The sequence below is a fragment of the Rhinolophus ferrumequinum genome, chromosome 4 (assembly GCF_004115265.2).
Source record: "Rhinolophus ferrumequinum isolate MPI-CBG mRhiFer1 chromosome 4, mRhiFer1_v1.p, whole genome shotgun sequence".
Lineage (NCBI taxonomy): Eukaryota > Metazoa > Chordata > Mammalia > Chiroptera > Rhinolophidae > Rhinolophus > Rhinolophus ferrumequinum.
The window spans coordinates 57,386,267-57,406,551 of NC_046287.1; the positions used below are offsets into that span (position 1 = coordinate 57,386,267).

Here is a 20,285-nt window from a genome sequence, read left to right on the forward strand (position 1 = left end):
GCAGAATCTGTCTGAGGTCCACCTCCAGTGGCCCGTTCCATTGATTCATTTATTACTTCCTTCATTCAGCAAACACTAACCAAACTAACACACCATGTGCCAGATACTCTACCAGGAGATCTTAAAAAATGAGTAAGATATAATATTTCTGCCCTTGAGAAGTTCTCCATCTACTGTGCATGACTGAAACCATCTAAAAGACAATAAAGAAGTGCTCAATGAGTGAAGGAGCATAGTACCATGAAAACATCACTATCTGCCTGAATTATCTCGTAATTTTTGTATTTTTCAAAAGAATTCTCACTAGATTCCCTCCCAAATGTATGTGAGAAAGAGTGTGTATGTGGGTGACTGTGTATGAAGGTGTCTGTATTTTGGTATAATTATTTGTACATGGACACAGGCTGCCTAGATCCCTGGAGACAACTTTGTTTGCAATGTATTATTCTTGTTGGAGTAAGATTTTAAAAGAATAATCATTTATGGTCCCTGTTGGGGCACCAACCATTCAGTTGTCCTGGAATTCTCCAGGTCTTAGCCCTGGAAGTCCACATCCCAAGAAATTCCTCATCCCAAGCAAACTGGGACAATTGGTCACCCTACCTGTCTCAGGGACTTTACAGTGTATTAGAAGGAATGGACAGTTTAAGATCTATAATATAAGGCAGAATGGAATAACGGCAGTAATAGTTGGGTGGTTTAGATTTTAAAGGAGATACACTGGAAGGATGTTTCAATTAAATCAATTTCAAATAGTGATCATCACAAACCATGTAACCAAAATAGTGGAAAACAGCAAAAGTCTTGACCAGTAAAAGGGACATCATCTTCTGTCTTAAACATCACAAAGAGGAGGCCTAAGAAAGAAATGCAAGATTCTATTCTAGCCTCACGTAGCTCCCAGCTCCAGCAACTTCCTCCAGAAGAGGAGCTGGAGAAGCACCCGGGTGGAGAGAAGGCCGCCTAGGGGAATGGCTGGTCTGGGGAGAGGCAGGAACCCCAACTCCTACTTTAGGATCTCAGTACAGGAAGAGCCACAGCGGAGTATTTGGTCTTTCCATATCATGTAGAAAGTAGAGAAGGAAGGTAGAAGTAACCTAAATATTTTCTGTGAACTAACTTCTGCAAAAGGAGGACTTGGCAGAACCAAAGGATAAAAGACCATCATTAGCCAAGATCCCTCATAAGGGTGGGAAGAGGGGAAGGGATGAGAGACGCTGACAGCTGGATGCAGTACCTTACAGATGTCTCCCCCTGACACACACCCACCATTAAATAGAAGGCCAAAACCTTATCTCTTTTCCTCTTTTCCACTTGTGGGAGTTTTGGAAAGAGCCTCTGAAGACAACAGGTAAATGAGGTAAGAGAAGTAAATAAATAGGGCTGAGTCTCTTGGATGTTCCAGGCCTCAGGCCGTAACCGATGGCCTGTTCTGAGAGCAAAATACTCTACCCCTCAGGGAAAAGATCCACCCACAACTAGGGAGAATGAGCTTGGTACAGCTCACAGATCCATTCCAAGAGCCACAGGAATTGGGAACCTCCAACAAAGGCTGTACAAATCCTCAGCTCAGTTCTTTCTCACCACTGCCCATTCCTTCAGACTACAAATGAAGTGACTAGAACAATAAATACCCTGTCCTCAGAATATAGCTAGGAGTCGGACACAAACAGTTCTCAGTCAAGACATGGAGGTAGCCAAGGAGAACCCGCCCCTACGTCAGAGCAAACAGTCTGGGTGGCCATCTGTATGCAATGTAGAAGAAGGATAAAGAGAAACATCATAGCTACCACATTTCAAGAATAACAACAAAATTAAAGGAAGAGAGAGAATTAAGAAAGCAATAGTTTTCAAAAAGCCAATGAAAACATAGTCTGAAAGAAAATAGAACTCAAACAGAAGAAAATGTCTTACAAATGTTTCACACTTTCTTTAAATAATGTGAATTTAATAAAAGAAAAAGGTTCAAAGAGGAAATGACAAAAACAACACATGAAGGTTAACAGGCACATTCTGTGCTCAGAAGGATACATTGGTAAACAAAGCAAACAGAAGTATTATAATAAAATAAAAATAGCAAGGCACAGAATAGAAATATGTGAAAATCAAATTCCTCACGTAAAGGAAAGTCTTATGTGAAAGCAGATAAAAGAGAAAGGCCTTAAAAAATAGAGAAGCTAATAAGGGGAGAAGACCTAAGAATATACAATAGTGTCTGAAAAGCAGAGAATCCAACAAAGCAGAAGTATGAGGTGTGATCAAAAAATACGATGAATATTTAAATACTCAAAATTAGAACACCCAAAACAGCTCCCTGAAATGAAAGAATCCACATAACTGAAAAGAAAACTGAATTACAGGAAAATCTGAGAGAGACTAGACACTCAGATGAGACATATCCTGATGAAGTTATTATGATTCAAGATTAACAAAGGAATTTTTGGGGCATTAAGCAAAAGTAAAAGTAAGTCATTTTCAGGGCTGACAAAATCAAGTCGTCCTAACACTTCTCCATGGTATCATTAGATCCATGAAGAACGTCTACAGAGTCTTAAGGAAACAGTCTCCTATGTCCGGCAAAGTTATACTTAAACTATAAAGATAATAAGTAGACATTCTATTCTCAAGCACTTAAGACCCTTCATTAAAAAATTTCTTGACCATGAAGTCTAGCCAACCAAGACCTTACCAATGAACAAACTGTGGTGGGAGGACAGCTAATGAACACACTAAATCCTCTTTAATATAGGAACTGTGCTGCAAAACAGGATGTAAAGGTTACAAACCCTGACAGGGTAAAAATAATAGATAGCTAACAAAATTGGAAGATGAGACGTAGCAAAGAGAGAAAGTATAACTGTCTTGATTTCCTCCTCTTATTGTAATGTTTCAATCAATCCAATCTGAAATTAAAATGTGTAGTAAAAATACATAATAATTCCAACCTTTTCTGTTTTGGAAAATCACTTTTTTAAGTTTAGAGGGCTCTCTTAGGAACTAGTATCTCTTACTGCAGAGAAACATTTTCTTAAAGATCAGCAATTTCTTCGGTTATATGTCAGATTATCTTTTACACATTTAAGTAAAGTAAATTTTAATTTTTAATTTAAAAATAGAATATATAATATATCTCATGTGATAGTAAATTATTCCTAGCTAGCAAGTTATTCTTCTGTCTGCATATATACAAAGAACGGTACCGAGAATGGTGTTCGATTAATATTAAAAATGGTTAATTTGGGGAGGCCGGGCCAATAGTGAATTTTTAAATAATTGATTCCTTGGTGTGTTGTATATTGTTTAAACATCTTTTAATATCTATATATCACTTTTACAAACTAAAAAGTCATGTTTAAATTATAAAAGTCCAAAATAACTTTCATTGAATATTTAACGAAACATAAAATATATGTTAACTATATAGAAATTTACAAAATAGAGAGAATCTGCAAGAAGGAAATAAAAATCACTCATTGTGCCATCTTCAATGCCAACCACAGTTAACAGCTTCCAACCTTGGGTTGGATGGGACTTCATAACCACAACATCAAATATTTAATAAATAGCCCCTTATATTTTCTCCCAATACTTTTTATGGTCATATTAATTGCACTTAAATATTTAATTGACCAGCATTTACTTTGGGTTTGGTGTGAAGTAAGAGTTAAACCTTTTCTGCTTTGTTTGGTTAGTTGTGCTAAAGCCATGCACTGAGCAGTCCATTCTCTGCTGGCTGATTCGAAATGCCACTTTTACTGAATTCTGACATAGAATTAAATACCCTCAGGTTTGAGTACTCTCTCTCATCTCATTTTTTTTCAGAGACATCAACACACTCAGAAACCCCTAGACTACAGAACAAACTCCCCACTCAGCCTTCTGCTCAAACATCTTCTGTCATGGGAAGACTTGCTTATGTCCCACTGTTTCTCGTGTCTCTTTCTGCTGTAGCTTCTAGCTCTGTATGTATGACTAGATGCTACTCTCCATGAAGGCAAATACTGCATTTCCAACTCGTCTTCTTAGCCTTACATTTAGTTAAGTGCCCAGCACACACAGGCCCTCTAAACATCCCACCCACCGAACAAGTCTTCCCACCCACCCTCTCCTGCCTATGTGCAACAATCCCAAGAGTGAAAGTCAAGAAAAAGGCCTCAGGATTTTTGTTTGTTTTTAAAACATCATTTCACCATCTCAATTTTGGAGACCTGTAAGCTACTAGGTTTACTTTTTTCACCAATATTTCCCTTCTAGTTTTATTCCTATTGTTAATTATTTGCAATCCTCATGACAGTAAGACAATAAATAGCCAGTCATCTATACTGAAGAGCATCCTGCTATGCCAGGCCCCAGAGTCCTATGCAGAGGACTTGGCCCTTCACTGAGCAGACATTCCTTAAGGGCAAGCACCACCTTACCAAGCCAAACACACTCAGAGACTGGCCTACGTGCTGAAGCAAATCTCAGGGCCCTCAATCTGGCAAGCTCTGGGCAGCTTTCCAGCCAAAGGAACTTACTATAAACTAGTCCTAGAAAGTCCTAGAAATGGGCACACCAGCTGCTTGGAGTAATGATTTGACTTAATGCCTAGTGGCAACCACAGGTTCCATCCCTCTTCAGATGTTCTGCTTAATCAACCAGTGGCACTCTGCCATTCCAAAGAGAAGACAGAGAGAGAACATAGAAACATCAGAGAAAGGCTGAGAGAAGCCAAAGTGACACAGACACTTCAATACTAGAGCCGGAAGAATACAGCCTACAGTCAAGTGACTGTATCCACAGGGGTATTCTACAAACTGGGAACAAACGGAAAGACTGGCCTACCCTATTCTGCATGATATCACCACTGAGGGCACAATTCCTGAACCTGGAACAGAAAAGACAAAGGGAGTTGTGATACCTTTCTCCGCATACTTGAAAGGCTATGATGTCTAAGAGAAAATGGATGTGTTCAGTCATTTCTTCAGAGGCTGGAACTAGACAACTTGGGTAGAAATTTCAGGGCGGTGGACATCAGTTCCTAATAAAAGTGGGCTTTCTGTCTAGAGCTGGTCTAGACACAGAGGCAGCCTACCTTGTGAAGGAGGTAGTTATCCAGCACACGCACACACCACACACACCACACACACACTCACACACCACAGAGAACTGTGTGTCATAAATTCTATCAAGGGATTCTGAACTAAGGGAGAATTAGACCAAATGACCTCCGAAGGTCTCTTCTAAGACTACTGGATCCTGACCTTAAAATTTAATTACAAAAGGGTTACTCTTCAAATGTAAACATTTTAAAAAGAGTATGTTTGTTACCCAGAATTTTGAGAAGTATCAACTACACCCTTATACTGCACATTCCTGGCTTTTAATAATGTGAATTCAATGATAAAAAATTAAAAATAAATTCAATCTTCCAAGATTTATAATTAGACGCATATGACTTTCTATCTTTAAAACCAGCTATCCAAGCAAGTTAGTGGATTAAACCTCAACCAGTAAGTGAGTATTAGCCATAATAGCTTATAAGATCCAACATTGCACAAGAGCTTAAAGACACACATATTAAAATAACAACTACATTACTGCATCTGCAAATAAAACCCTACTTAGTTTTTTTCAGTAGCTACGAAAACGAGTGCTTGGAAACTTCTTGGCACAATTCTTAATTTAATCTCTGAGGAGACATAGGTTAAAATAAAAAAATACATTCGGATTCAATCCACTATCCTGCTAGAGCAGGACAGCAAATGAAGCCAGTCCAGAGCTGAGGGAGTACATCCTCTAGCACAAGCTCCTGGCCACGTGGGCGCTCACCTCTGACAATCTGGGGGATGACCCAGTCCACTGATGAAATAGCACGGCCCCGCTGTCCTCAAACCTGAGCCCAAACTCAATTAAAACTGAACACAGCAGGCAGGAGGCCATCTATGCAGGTCCTGATGAAAACCCAGTCCTTCCTACTTTTCACTTCTGAAGGTAAATGTGCTTATCTGGCAGCTTTCTAATTGCTTTAGGGAAAGGCAAACGCAAGTGATAAACTTTATATGAAGAAAACAGAGTTAAACAAGAAGAGAAAGGTGCCTTTGTACTTGGCCTGGGAAATGAGAGAGATGACGGGAAATGATATCAGCATTTAACACACAGCACACTGGGGAAGATAAACAGGTACAACAAACAGACCTGAAATTCTGCATGAACTGTCGGAACTTGTCCACCCTCTTTGCCAGTGGCACAATAACGTTGATAAGCATGTTGGCCATGTTGAGTTTTTCTTTTTTTACTTTCATGATAGGTCCAAAGGGTCGAAACAAGACAAGTCGTCTGAATTCATGCTTGTGGTCCCCTCTGAACGTGAGCTCGTACAAAGTGCCTTTATCCTTCTCCGTGCGGTAGATCCCTGTTAACAGAAACACAAGAAGAGAGAGTTGTAAAAATTAGCCTTAACAACAACAACAACAAAAAAATCATTCCAATGATTAATGAAACATTTGTATATGTAGCTCCATTTAATTTCTCATAAAAAAATGTTATTAAAAGAGAAAAAAATAAAAATGAGAATAAAGATTGAATTGATCAGTTGAGAAAAAAATTAGCCTTGTCTGCTGAGGGTTTTAATAGCTAAGATCTAGCACAAAAAGCCTTTTTTTAAAAAATTGAATTAAGAGTAAATCCCTACGATAATTATTAGAAAACTCCAAATGCTCCCACTTTAAAATTCCGAAAGAAATCAAAATACCATTCATTTAAAAATCACAGCTATGAAGACTTCGTAAAAACATGGGGAAAAGTTTGTAACATTGGGTACAAAACTGCATTTAGAGGCATCAAAGAAAAGACTGTAAGAAAATATGTCAAAATAAGACTGGTGATGTGGAGTAGGGTTATATATTTTTTCTTTTCTGCTATTATCTACATTTTCTGCAATATGATTAAATAATCATTATAATTATTACATTTATTTAATTTAAAAAATGTGTTAAAATTATCATAGAAATTATAGCCATTTCAGATGAACTGTCTATACTAATCTTTTCAGGGCCAGTCCCATGGGTCATGTAGCCCTCTGGAAGCTTCTGGAAGCATTAAAGAGGAAAACACATAAAATACCCAGCACAGTAGCAGGCACACATTTTATTTAATTTCATATCAACTTCCTGCCTCTGAGAAGCAGCAGAGCTCAGCGCCTCTCAGCCAGACTAGTTGGAAAGTCTAGTTATGAGTCCAAACTGTGCTACACTCCATGGCACTGTTACTGAAACGCCACACACTCTCCCTTGTCAGGTTGAAGATGTGACCCAGCATCTCGGCTCAACTCTCAGGGTGAGCATCCTGAGGACGTGACCCGACAGAACTTCCCTACACAATCCTCGGACACCTATGCTCCAATGCCTTCCCAGTAGCACCAGTTATTGTTGGTGTTTTTTCTATAATCAGAAGAAAAAAAAAAAAACCCATAAAATTCAACAAATCACCAGATAAACGTCCTCATCTCTTATCTCTGATCTGCCATGTTTTCTATTCCAGGTCTCTTCCTTCCGTTTAACCCCCAGGTTAGTTTGAATACACCTCCCAGTCTTTGAGTAGCTACAAAAGTAAATTTCCAGGGAAAATATTTGCCTATGGTCAGATAGACTTTCTGAGGTGTCGCACAAACCACTTCTCTTTTTTCCTCATCCTCCCTCCTCTTCTCTTGTGTGGGAACTACTGGTCTTCTTTACAAACCTGCCAAGTTCTCTTCTCTGCTCTTTACCTCATAGGAGCTCTTCATCCTATAGCCCCGGTTTGACAGCTTCTTTGATCCTGTTCAGTTTGGATCTCCTTCAGGTGCCACAAAGAGGAGATTGGTACTGCGAATTTTCACAGTGTCATTTCTCACTGCTGTCTCACGGGCCTGCCTCGAGATTCAAAATGTGCCAGCCGCTGGCAGTGGGCACAGGTGATTGAAGGACTTGAAGCAGAGAGTTACAAGGACCGAGTCCTCTTCTGAAGCCTTCATCACTTCCCTGGGTGACAGGGCATACTGCTCAACAGCCCTGAAAGTCAAGGAGGCTGACAGAAGTTTTGCTGAGCTCGTGTTGGAACAGAATTCAGAGTCCCTGCAGGGGCCATTCATAGAAGAAAGGAGGGGGTTCATTTCTTAAGAAGCTCAAAGGATGTGTGTGAAAATGTGAAGTGGTTCCCTTCAAAGCCTGTTAATTCTTTCAGGCCACTAGTACTCATTGAGGAAACAGGCTCTTCCCCACCTCTAATGTGTTTACAGCAGCAGCGGGGTAAACCACCAACGCCCAGCATCCACATAAGGTTGTGCTGAGTCACAAAGGAGTCGCATTTGGTAACAGCATTATCTGAACAACCGAAATAGGCCTGCTGGGGTCCGTGGCTGCGCCTTGTCAGGTTTCTGTTATTCGGAGTCAGCAAGCATACCCTCTCCGCGCAGCAATAAACATGGAAACGGCTGCTGACAGTTTAACGTGCAGATAAAAATGTACGTGGGCTGGGGATTGTTTTTTTCCCAAGGGAGTCATTTTCTTTCACAGCACCAAGACAAGCATCATTAAATTTTTAAAATCTAAATCCATAGATTTGAAAACACAGATGGAAATATACACAAAGCCATCTCAAGAGATGGACATCTATTTATAAGGAGCCCAGAGAACGTAATCATTCTTATTAATAATGATTCCTATAACCACGTAAGAATAGCTATCTCTGTGGAGCAGGCGTCATCAGCCCAGTGTGACAGGGAGCAGCCTTTGTTAGTGGTTCCCACGCATGGCGTCCTTATTATCAGGAAGGCCAGGACACCCAGGCAGATGTGCACACCTCAATTTCTGCTGCTTTCTCATTGCCTCCACATCTTCTGCCTTGAAACAGCTGTTATGCAACTTTTTAGCATATTTCCCCATCCTCTGCCTAATTAAATTAATTATGTCTTAGAAATCTGATTTTAGATCCCTTCATTCCATCTATTTTAAGTAAATTATTTAAAACTCTTGCAACCTATGTCCACTAAAACCCACACCCACCCATCCGCCCACCACACCCACAGGCACATGCTCCCACACCTGCACACACACAGAACTCTGTCTTCTTCTAACACAAAGGACAACTTAAATGGACCCTGTGCCTCCTGGAAAACTTTCATGGTAGAAACACAAAAGGACTGACAGAAAGGGGGGTGAAGCATGCTGAGGCAGGAATGGCTTCCAGCCTGTAAGCTGGCAGGCACAGTAGCAAATGCGAAGCAAATCAGCCACACAAACATCTTCCTTGTAATGTTTTATAGGATGGTATTATTTTTAGGCGCTGTGCAAATCAAAGATCAAAATAGGAAATTTGAAGCTAGCTTAAATTTTGGTTTGACACCCTAATTGGCATCCTCTTTTCTCTTCTTTCCATACTTACTTTGAGTTTTGTGATTCCGCTCTCTGGGCAGGCATCCTAATGTTCGTCTTACCTTCCTCAAGGGGGCCAGGGCCTAGGATGACCAACTAGGTGGGGACACCTTCAGGTAGCCAAGATACGGCTCCATGATCTGCTTGCTGCAAAGGTCTATTCCTTTGGAAGATAAGGAGTTAACCAGACGCAGTTGTCCACTCTACATACTATCTTCAACGTAGGACCTCACAAATCATGATGCCGAGGGTCCAGGAGGTACCACTCTTTACCCGCACATCCTCACCCTCACTCAATATGCGTGGACACAGGTTGCGGCCAGCGCTGCACTGCTGAGCCCAGAAGTGCCTCCACTTTCATCCCTGCCTTCCCTACTTTGTACATGGAGCTAGGTCTCCTGGTTGGATAACTGCAGTCTTCTGCCGACCCATGTCCCACCTCCAGGGCCCAATCCATCCTGCACATACCCTGTGACCCTTAGCCTTCCGACAGTACTGCTTTAATTCTGCTTTCCCGCTAGCTCAGGAGCCCTCACCAGCTTCCCAAAGCCTACAGAATAAAGTATCAATACCATGGCCAGGCTTTAAGACCCTCCATAATCTGGCTCCAATCTACTGTCCTAATTGCAGGTCTTGCCCCTGCCTCATGTGAAATCTGGGCTCTAGTCAAGCTGATTTACACTGAGCACATACAACTACTCTTCCCCCAGGAGAAACTGGAATGCTCCTACAATGCTGGTCAGGAATGTAAATGGTGCAGCTGCTGTGGAAAACAGTGGCAGTTCCTCAAAAAGGTAAACATAGAATTATCATATGATCCAGCATTTCCACTTCTGGATATATACCCAAAAGAAATGCAAACAGAGACTCAAATAAGTACTTGTACATACATGTTCATGCAGCATTATTTGCAGTAGCCAAAATATAGAAACAACCCAAACCTCCATCAACAGATGAATGCATAAACAAAACATAGTAGATATATACAATGAAATATTACTCAGCCTTAAAAAGGCATAAAATCCTGATATATGCTACAACATGGATGAACCTTGAAAACATGCTAAGTGCCAGTCAGTCACAAGAGGACAAATGTTGTAGGATTCCACTTATATGAGGTACATAGAATAGCCAAATTCATAGAGATAGAAAGTAGATTGGTGGTTACCAGGGGCTGAGGGAGCAGGGAAGGGGGGCTTAATGTATAATGGGTACAGAGTTTGTGTTTGACATGATAAAAAAAAGTTCTAGAAATGGGTAGTGGTGACGGTTACACAACAATGTGATTGTACTTTATCCCACAGAACTATATATTTAAAAATGGTTAAAATTGTAAATTTTATGTTATGTGTATTTTACCACAATAACTGCTCTCCTCTGAAAAGGCCTTTGTCAAGATACTTTCCCACCAGTCTACCTTTCCCCCTTCCACCCCTTCTAAATCTGACCCTCCTCCTTTAGGAAGATTCCACGACACTCTCAATCCAAAGTGATTGTTCAATCCTCCAGACACTTCGGTCTTAGAGCTTTCAAATTCTTCTCTGCTGAACTGCTTTGTTGGTACATGAGAACATGAAAGGACTTTAGTGATCATCTTCCCATTTTACAGATGAGCAAACTGAGACACAGAGAAGTTGTGATTTGCCTGTGTTCACGAAACATGTTAATGAATGACTGGAACATACCCTCTGTGCAAGGGTTTACTCCCTTTCATATGCAACGTGAGTAACTCAGAGCATAGAAAAGAAGCAGGAACATGAAAAACAGAAGTCAGAATACACGATAGAAAGTCTGTAGTAAAGGCCACTGCTCTTAGCTCATTTAACCACAGATAATCCTCACATCCACCTTTAGCGCTTTTCTTTTACTTTAACACACAATAGTAACAATTGTTAAATAACAATCATCTGAATTGATAGTCTGTAACACATTAAATTAGTAAATTTTGAAAGGGGGAATTTTCATGAAAAATAAAAATTTCTAACAAGAAAAAAAAGAGTATATAGGAAAAAAAGTCTGTAACAGGCAGAAATACTGACAGTCGTAAATAGTGACAGGTCACCTCCTGTCAGCAGAGGAGGAGGCAAAACATTATTTTTAAAAGAAATTTAAATATCTGAGATCATTTAATATAAAGAAAAAAACACTCCACACATGTAAATTGCCTTTGAAGACAACACTGTAAGAGTACATACTTATTTACTCTGTTATACTCCAAGAGCACATTCTTCTTAACTCTGTTCAAGAAGAGAAGCAGAGAAATACTGAGAAAGATTTTACTCCAAAATAGTAATTTTACTATTTTGCTGTTTCAGTTATTCTGTTCTGTTCGGGTTCTGTTCTAGAAAATTCTGTTTGGGTGGAATATCTCATTCCCAGACCACATGAGATAAATGAGACTTCATTACAGTGCCATCCGTTCTCAGCTCTATTTTCTTAGAGAAAGAACAGTGTTTCCCCGAAAATAAGATCGGGTCTTATATTAATTTTTGCTCCAAAAAATGCATTAGGGTTTAATGGTCAGGGGATGTCATCCTGAAAAATCATGCTAGGACTTATTTTCGGGGAAACATGGTAGTAGACATTGACATTTGTGAAAGCGATGTCCTAAGACTGCCATGAATCCCCAAATGCTCACGTGCTATAATGTCCATAATTTCTTTCCATTAAAAAAAACAATACAAAGTAACCACTTTAAAGCTTTTCCTCATCTGCTGGGCTATAGAAATGTCTGTATGCAGCTTTCTCCTGCATCAAAGTGCATCAGTGCATAGAAGCTTCTGGACATGCCCTGACTCAAATTTATCACCGTTGCCAACTTTCACTAAACCTTTCTTTAATTTGATAAAAAATGGTTACACGGACTGATGTCCTTGCTGAAACAATTCATGAGTCGCCTTTACTTAATTCTACTTTTTGCATTTGGTGTATATTTATTCATGCCATAGATCCAGGCAGACTAATTCAATACTTGTTTCTCAATTATAAATTTCTAAGAGAAGACCCTCACTTAGAGTTCCTCCTTACTACATCACTAGTACTAGCCGTCGACTTTCTTTTCAGAGCCATTTCCCCCCCCACAAAACTATAACCTACCTATCACTCCATGAAAGCTTTCAGTACTGAACAAAAAGTAGGACGTGAAGGAGTGTCATGATTCCTGAGCAGCAGTGGGCTGGGCTCCTCACCAGGCGACCCTCCAACCTCACACGATTCATATTCACTTGACATGGGTTTTTTTGTCCTTATTGATTTTTCTTGTGGCTATTACTTACTGTGGATTGTGTTCTATATTACAAATATAAAGATGAACATGATAAAAATCGCTGTGCTTTCAGAATTCACATTCTATAGAGCAAGGCAGGTAGGTAAACAAAAAGGCATCAATAATATGAGAAGTACCTAAGAGAGTAAGGGAAGAGAGAGGAGGGCGTCTCCACCTGCTGGAGGGTGAGGACAGTTTGATCTTGAAGATATGTCAGCAGCACTGAAGACTGAGTGGGTGTCTGCCAAAACTACAACAGCGGAGAGGGCATTCTCCAGGAAGATAACAGCACAAGGAAAGATACGGAGAAAACAAAACAAACAAAAAATGACCTGTTATGTTTGGCAAACTTGAGGCAGTTCGGCAAGGATGGGGTGCAGAAGGGAGGTGTGGGAGAGAGGTGGGAGATGGAGCTGGAAAGTCAGGTAGAGCACCACGCCGGCTCACAGAGCAAACTGCCCGGAGCTGGGGGAGCATGGTAGGTCTTTAACAGGGGAGAGAGGAGATCATTTCAGCACCATTACCTCTCAGTGATGGGAAGCGTAGATGGACAACAGGGAATGAGAGCAGAGAGCAAGGAAAGAACCGTAATGATTCAGCAAGAAATGATAAGGCAGGAGAGCTGATGAGAAGTGGAAAGAGCTCGAGAGAACTTGCTTAGAAATAGGATGGCAGGTGAGGGCGAAGACGAAATTAGTGTGACTCCAGTTACAGGTGAGAAAAGGGTTTCGAGTTTAGCTTTGGATTCAGCAAGTTGAGGGGCAGCACGAAGAGGACTACATCTCAGCAGATAGGCCTGTTTTAGACAGAGGAAGGCGCCCCCAGCCTATAACACAATGAAACTGTGGGTGTGGGTCAGATCAGCCAGGAAGGCTGTAGTATGAGAAGAGGGAGCCCAGGATGCAGATGTGGGATATCCCAACCCCGAGGGTGCAGTGTGTGGATCCTCAAAGGAGACAGAGAGGTCTCTGGCAATGAGAGAAGCACAGAGAAAGGCAGGAGGGAGCAGCAGGGAGGCCACCGGTGAGGAGGGGTTGCGACAGTGCAGCTGTTCCATCAGGGTTAAGTATGACGAAGACAAAACGGGCCACTGGATGGCAAGCGGGAGATCAGGGGTGAGCTTACAAATAAGGGTTTCAGAGAAGTGACAGGCATGAAGCCAGCTTCGAAAGATGATGAGAGATGAAGTGGCAGGAGGGAGCTGAGTGAGAACTTTCCTTTCATTTCCTTGAAGTCAGGTTTATTCCTCCCTCAGGACCTTTGTTTGCCCTTACTTTCCCCTCAGGTCCTGGCATGGCTGATCCATCTCCCCTTTTAGGTCTCAACGCAAAGGCCACCTCCTCCAAGACGCCTTCCTGGTCTCACTCTCTGAAGCTGCCCCCTCCACCCCACCCTGTCACCTCTTTCACATTTAGTCTTTTCATCACACGTTATCCGAAATTGTTTACTTATCCACCTATTTATTACTGCTCCCACCACTAGAAGGTAAGCTCCATGGAAACCAGAACTCTGTTTCTCCAGGCCTAGTGAGTATCTGCTTCACAACAGGAAGGGTGGGAGGGACGGGAGGAAGATGCTCCGCTAAGAAGGGAATGACTGCAACAGAGGAACTTACAGCGTTAACACTGTTTTCTTTAAAAAAAAAAAAAAAAATAGGAAGAAGACACAAGTCCTTCATACACTGAGAAGCAGGAACAAATAGATAATGAAGATATAGGGATGGAATGAGAAAGTGAGAGGTGAGTAGAATCTACACTCAGGGAAGGACTTGGTCTTGGACAGAGAAGGGTCAGCTATTTCCCAAAACAGGACAGAAGGAGGAGTGCAGCAGTACAGACTGGGCAGGATTGAGGCAAGGAGCCAAAGGAACACATGAGACCAAACGCTGGTTAATTTCTCAGCGAAGCAAGAGAAAGGCAGCGCTGAGAGTGAGGGGTGCGGTACAGGCTTTGAGAGGAGCGATGAAGGGTTGGGATGGTGGCAGTGAAGAATGGGAGATGCAGCGGGGTAAGGACGTGGAAAGGAGGTACGAAACAGCACGAAGGCACTGCTGGTCCACACAGCAAACACGTGTACTCACCTCAACATGTGCATTCACAGGACTTTCCACCAGCAGCACGAGAACAGGGAAGGGAGGAGAAAAGACAGTGGCTCACTGATGGAGGGCTGGGCTCTGCAGGGAAGCTGTGGAGCGAAAGGAAGTCGGAGCTCGGGAAGAAAGTGGCTGCAGGGAGACACAGTGGGGTCCAGGAGGGGGAGGAGTAAAGCGTAAGGAAAGGCAGGGTCAAAGGACTCGAAATGGGTCAAAAGGAGAATAGGCAACAAAGAGACTGAAGTCAGAAACAATAACAGAAAGCACAGGGGGGGAAATTTCAGAGGATGTCTAAGGTTAATGAAAAAACGGGGCTCTTCCAGGAGACGAACAGCTCCAGGATGTGGCTGCCCTGGAAATCAGGCCTCTGCACTTTCTTTCCCTCAGTGCTCTCGTGTTGGCCAGACCAGATGGTATGCTGCTCAAGACCCCACCTACACAGATACCTTTTTCAGCCCGAGTTGTTATTCTTCAAGGATAGCGGGCTTCTCTGAAGAAATGGCAGCGCTCTCACTGTCCATAAATTTACTTTAAGAAGCCGATGGTGAAAAATTACACAGACTAGACACCTACCTGGACTAACTAGAGTTTAAGGGTCTAGACAGCAGTGGAGGAGACGGAGACAGAGAATTCTGTAGAGATTCCAGCACAAACATCTGAGGAAGGGAAGTCAGAGCAGCCATTATCAGGGTATGTTTCCGAACAGCTGTGAAACTGCCTCTCAAAACACTGTGGGACAGAAAATCCAGGATGTTGCGGGAAAGCAGAAAATTTAAGATATAGGCAATAGCAATGAGCAGGAGTTAAAAGGTCAAAGACCAAGGAATGTGTGTCCACACTATTGTCCTTGGTTAACTGTTGAGCTTGTCTAACTGCTTAGCAACTTGCTGCCAAAATAGAGGACACACAGCCTGCCTGTGTTTACATTACCCCGACCCAGGTCTACTTCGCAAATACCATCTTAATGCTAAAAGGCCTTCCAAAAAGGTAAGTCATCTCACCCATTTCCTTTTACAGATGGGTGAATTGAGGCTTTTATAGAAGTGAAATAAGTAACTTGTTCAAGGTTACAAGTGGTCGCTCACCGAGTGACGAGAGATGGGCATAATGACTGAATTTAAGAGCATGTCACGGTCAAGCGCTTCAAAGCCAACTTAACTTTACCATCAAAAGGACGTTTATGGCTCTTCTTTCCTTTCTGTTCTTCCTTTCTTTTTGAGATTGAGTTTTGAAGATAGAAGAGCATCAATAAACATACCTCAGAAAGCTAATTAACTTTCCAAGGTATATCAGAAGTCAGTCTTAAAACTCACCCTAGAAGACTAAGAGATTATTGATTGATTCATTGACATCAGTTTCCTCATCTTTAAAAAAATTGTGATTAATACCTATTCTTCATAGAGCTGTGGTGAAGATTAAATTAATACATGTAAATATGCAAACCTGGTACATAGGAAACACTCAGTGATGACAGCAACAGCTGTAATGATAACAACTGTCATTACTGTTATTATTATGACATCCCACCTTGCTCCATGAGCTATCTAATGTATTACTGCTTTTGGTCACACAGGTCAGGACTCAAGGGCAAGCCCTCCTCCCACTGCACTATGTATGCACTGGCATTAAATATGCTTGGAAGCTGAATCCAATCACTCATTTTTTAAAGTTGCCACAGTGGATCTAGAGATGTGAGGATTCTTGACATTCTGGTAGAAAGCCTGATGACAGACAAATTAGCATATATAATATTTGAGTCCAGGTAATTTTTTAGCAATATTACAATAGGATTTTTTTTAGCTGTTGCTTGAGTAACCCATTTCTAATGTATAATATCAACTGGAATTCTCCAATCATCGAGTCCATAGCCCTGTACCAGATACCATGTCCTTTTATCTGACTAAGTGCCCCTTCATACTGGTTAGCACTACCCTGCACCTTATCACACCTATACTGCCCCCCAATCACTAACATAATCAGAATAGCCTCCTTCCCGCTGCCGGACAGGCCCAGTCTCCTGGCTTTTCCAGACAACCTCTGTGCTTGGCCGACACTTATGTCAGAAACTTAGGTGTAACCCTGATTATACCACTGACTTTGTACCACCTTAAACAAGATCTTGAATGACTCTGGGGTCCTACTTCCTGGTCTTAAAAATCGAATCACAGTATACGTTGAAAGCACCGACATAACTACTTTGTGCTTCAAGGAAAATCGTAAGTTGCATCTCTTACAGGCATTTATTTCATTTGACTAACTCATCTAATTAGTCAGTAGTAAGAACTCATTTTAGCTTTACGAATAGACTATAAGATTGACTCACTGGACATCTGAGGGGGAAATGTGTATTAGTGTGGAACTTTTGAACTACAAAGCAACCACAGCAAACAGAAAAGCAAGAGAAGACTCTGAAGGCCTAGAATATAGGTCATATTTTTCTACCATACTAGACACTAACTGACCTGTATTTGTGTATGCCCATAGAAACAGCCAAGCGTCAGAAAATACAGATTCTTGGGCCTCACACAACCCTATTAAATTTGGTCTGAGAACTACCTTTTGGGAACCACTGCCTTACTCCAAACTGGTGCAAATGTTAGATAGTAAAAATGAAAAATCAGCCATTGTAGTAAGTAATAATGATCCAGATCAATCGAGTTTCTGATGAGAGATAAGCTGCAACCAAATGCCTGCTAAATACACACTATGACAAGGCTGGATCTGTTCTCCCTGTTGCTTCTATTGTGGTCACAAAAGGGAGAGGAACAGGTGCTATCACCAACCTGGAGAAATTGCGTGAAAAATACACTTTTAAAGGGGAGCTGACTCTGGGTGGTGAACACACAGTGTGATTTATGGATGATGTGATACAGAATTGCACACCTGAAATCTATGTAATTTTACTAACAATTGTCACCCCAATAAATTAAAAAAAAAAAAAAAAGAACTTGACCCTGGGTGACCGCTTGGCTCAGTGGTTAGAGCGCAGTGCTCGTAATACCAAGGTCTCTGGTTTGAGTCCCACACGGGCCAGTAAGCTGCGCCCTCCACAATGAGATTGAAAAACAATGATTTGACATCCTGGAAAAAACATACCATTCTCTATTATTCCCCAATAAAAAACTTAAAAAAAAAAATACACTTTTAGACCCCAATCCTTTTTTTTTTTTTTTTGTCTTTCAACACCTATGTCATACTATAGAGAAAGTTTGGTGCTATGGCCTAAACCCTGACAGTATTTCACATGAAATCAGAATAATGTATCATTTCTTGCAAACACTCAAGGACCGCAAGGGCAGCTAATAAAGGCAGGATGATAGTGAATGATGGGCTACGCTTCTGTTAACCTATTAAGCCACTCACTCATTCACTCAACAATCCCTCAATAAGCATCTTCCATTATTGGTAATAGACTTCAGTAAATAAAGATAAATAAAACACGGACCTGCCCTGGAGGACACAGAAACAAAAATGAGCAGCTATAGCACTGAGGTCAGGGTCAGGGCTGCCGATCAGAAACCCCTAACTCTGCCTGGGAGATTCAGGGTTGGCCACCCAAGAGACGCAAGTCGCAGAGATAAGTTGAGGCGGAGGAGCTTGCCGCAGGCAAAGGCAAGAACTCTCCAGGCAGCTTGACAAACATGAAATAGTGCACGACAGTACAGAGGAAGAACGTGGTACATTCAGAAAACTACAGAAGTTCAGGAAGGCTTGGAGAGGGGCCCGGTGAAGGACATGGCAAGACATAAAGGTCCAGGCAGGTTCTACATCTCAGAAGGCCTTGTGAGTCTCGCTAAGGAGTCTTACCTTTTACATCACATAGGTTTTTGTTTTGTTTGGACATTGGTTGGTAGATTTTCTTTCTGACAATCACCACAGCTAAAATATAATAATCTGAATCTTAAACTATAAAAAAGGATGTTATAACCACCATAAAGTTTTGGGGGGAAAAAAACCCAGAGATTAGCTTTCAATTGGAAAAATAAGTCCTATGCCACACTTTCTCTGTGTCCTTTGAAACACAGCCTTGAACGTGGCCGCACACCTCAACCTGATCCCCAAGGGAAAGCAGAACATATAATAAGAGTATAAACAGTGTTTTTCCTTTGGGGTGAAAAGCACACCAGGAAACAACTTTAATACTGACTATTGGGGGGTATGAGGTTTGTCAACCCAACAGGAACTTCTTTTTAATATAATAATCTTCTCAGAACACCGAGCTGCTTTGGTCATGCTAAACCGCTGTAAAGTGGCAAGTCATACAGTGACACCTTGTGTAACAAAGCTAGGGAAAGGTATTGTAAAGACAGTCTGGCCCAGGAGAAAGAGAGACCTGAATTTCAACTCCATTCAACCATTAACTTGCTCTATTACTTTCGACAAAGTCAATTCTCAAAGCATCAGTTTCTCCAACTGTACAACACAGGCACTAAACAATACAAACTCACTATGTCCATGAAATAACAATAAACAAGAAGAAACACAATTGTAATCTTCAGATAATAAGAGCAACTGCCTCTAGAAAATTTTTACAGTAACTTCAGTAACATCCTAAAACTGATAGCGTACTACTAAAGTATAAAAACAATTCCACAAGATATCAAAACAATGTGGTCTATGAGAAATGCAGTTTTCAGATGACAGTTCAATATAAGGAATTTTTCAAACTTAGAGAATTATATGAATAGGTAATATTTAACCTATTTAGGTAGAACTCCCTAAAATTTTTTTCAAGTAAATCATGACCCCCAAAATTATTTGACAAGGTTCCTTTCAAGGGGAAGAATCTATATCCCTTCCCCTCAAATATGTATGAGTGAGCTTGTGACTGCTTTGCCTAAAAGAGCACAGCAAAGTGATGCAGCACCCACTGTGTTTGCTGGAACATTTCCTCTTAGAGCCCACACTGCCATGTGGGAAGAAGAATGCTGTGAAGACGCCATGCTCCAGGGACGGGCCACATGCAGGCACCCCAGTTAGCAGTCCTGATCCTTACATCACCACAGCCCAGCTGCCAGATCTGTGAGGAAATGAGCTTTCAAATGATTCTAGCCTCCAGCTGTCGAGTCACCCCTAGCCTTTTAGCCTTCCCAGATAAGGCCCCACACGTGCTGGAACAGGGACAAGCCATCCCCACTGTGACCTTCCTGAATTCCTGGCCCACAGAATCTGTCAGCATATGAAAATAGTGATCTCAAGGATCTAAATTCTGGAATAATTTGTAATGCAGCAATAATAACTGGGATATAAGTAACTGATAATGGCATGTAAATATGCAATGTTGTTCATTAAGAGTAGATGCAAACATTCATAGTCAGTTACTGTGCTTGTGGCATTGTCGGTATCCTCTTATGACACACTAGACATGTGCCAGAACATAAGGCTACCCAACCTCTGCATGAAGTTGGGCAAAGGGAGTTCCCCAGATAGAACTAAAAGTTTCCTCAGAAAAAGGTTCTGGGCCCACCAAACACATGGACAAATGGGCAGCTGAGACCCCAAAATCCCACTCAGTTGAGCATGGCTGCAATAAATT

The 20,285-nt window shown here is 41.4% G+C and overlaps 1 protein-coding gene across 1 annotated transcript in view; it reads right to left on the minus strand.

Moving 5' to 3' along the window:
- Window positions 1-20,285, minus strand: part of CSGALNACT1 (chondroitin sulfate N-acetylgalactosaminyltransferase 1) — a 159,352-nt gene that overhangs the window by 33,323 nt on the left and 105,744 nt on the right. The window contains exon 4 of the mRNA XM_033104598.1: window positions 6,178-6,394. Within this exon, the coding sequence (XP_032960489.1) occupies window positions 6,178-6,394 (217 nt within the window). The remainder of the gene's footprint in view (window positions 1-6,177; window positions 6,395-20,285) is intronic.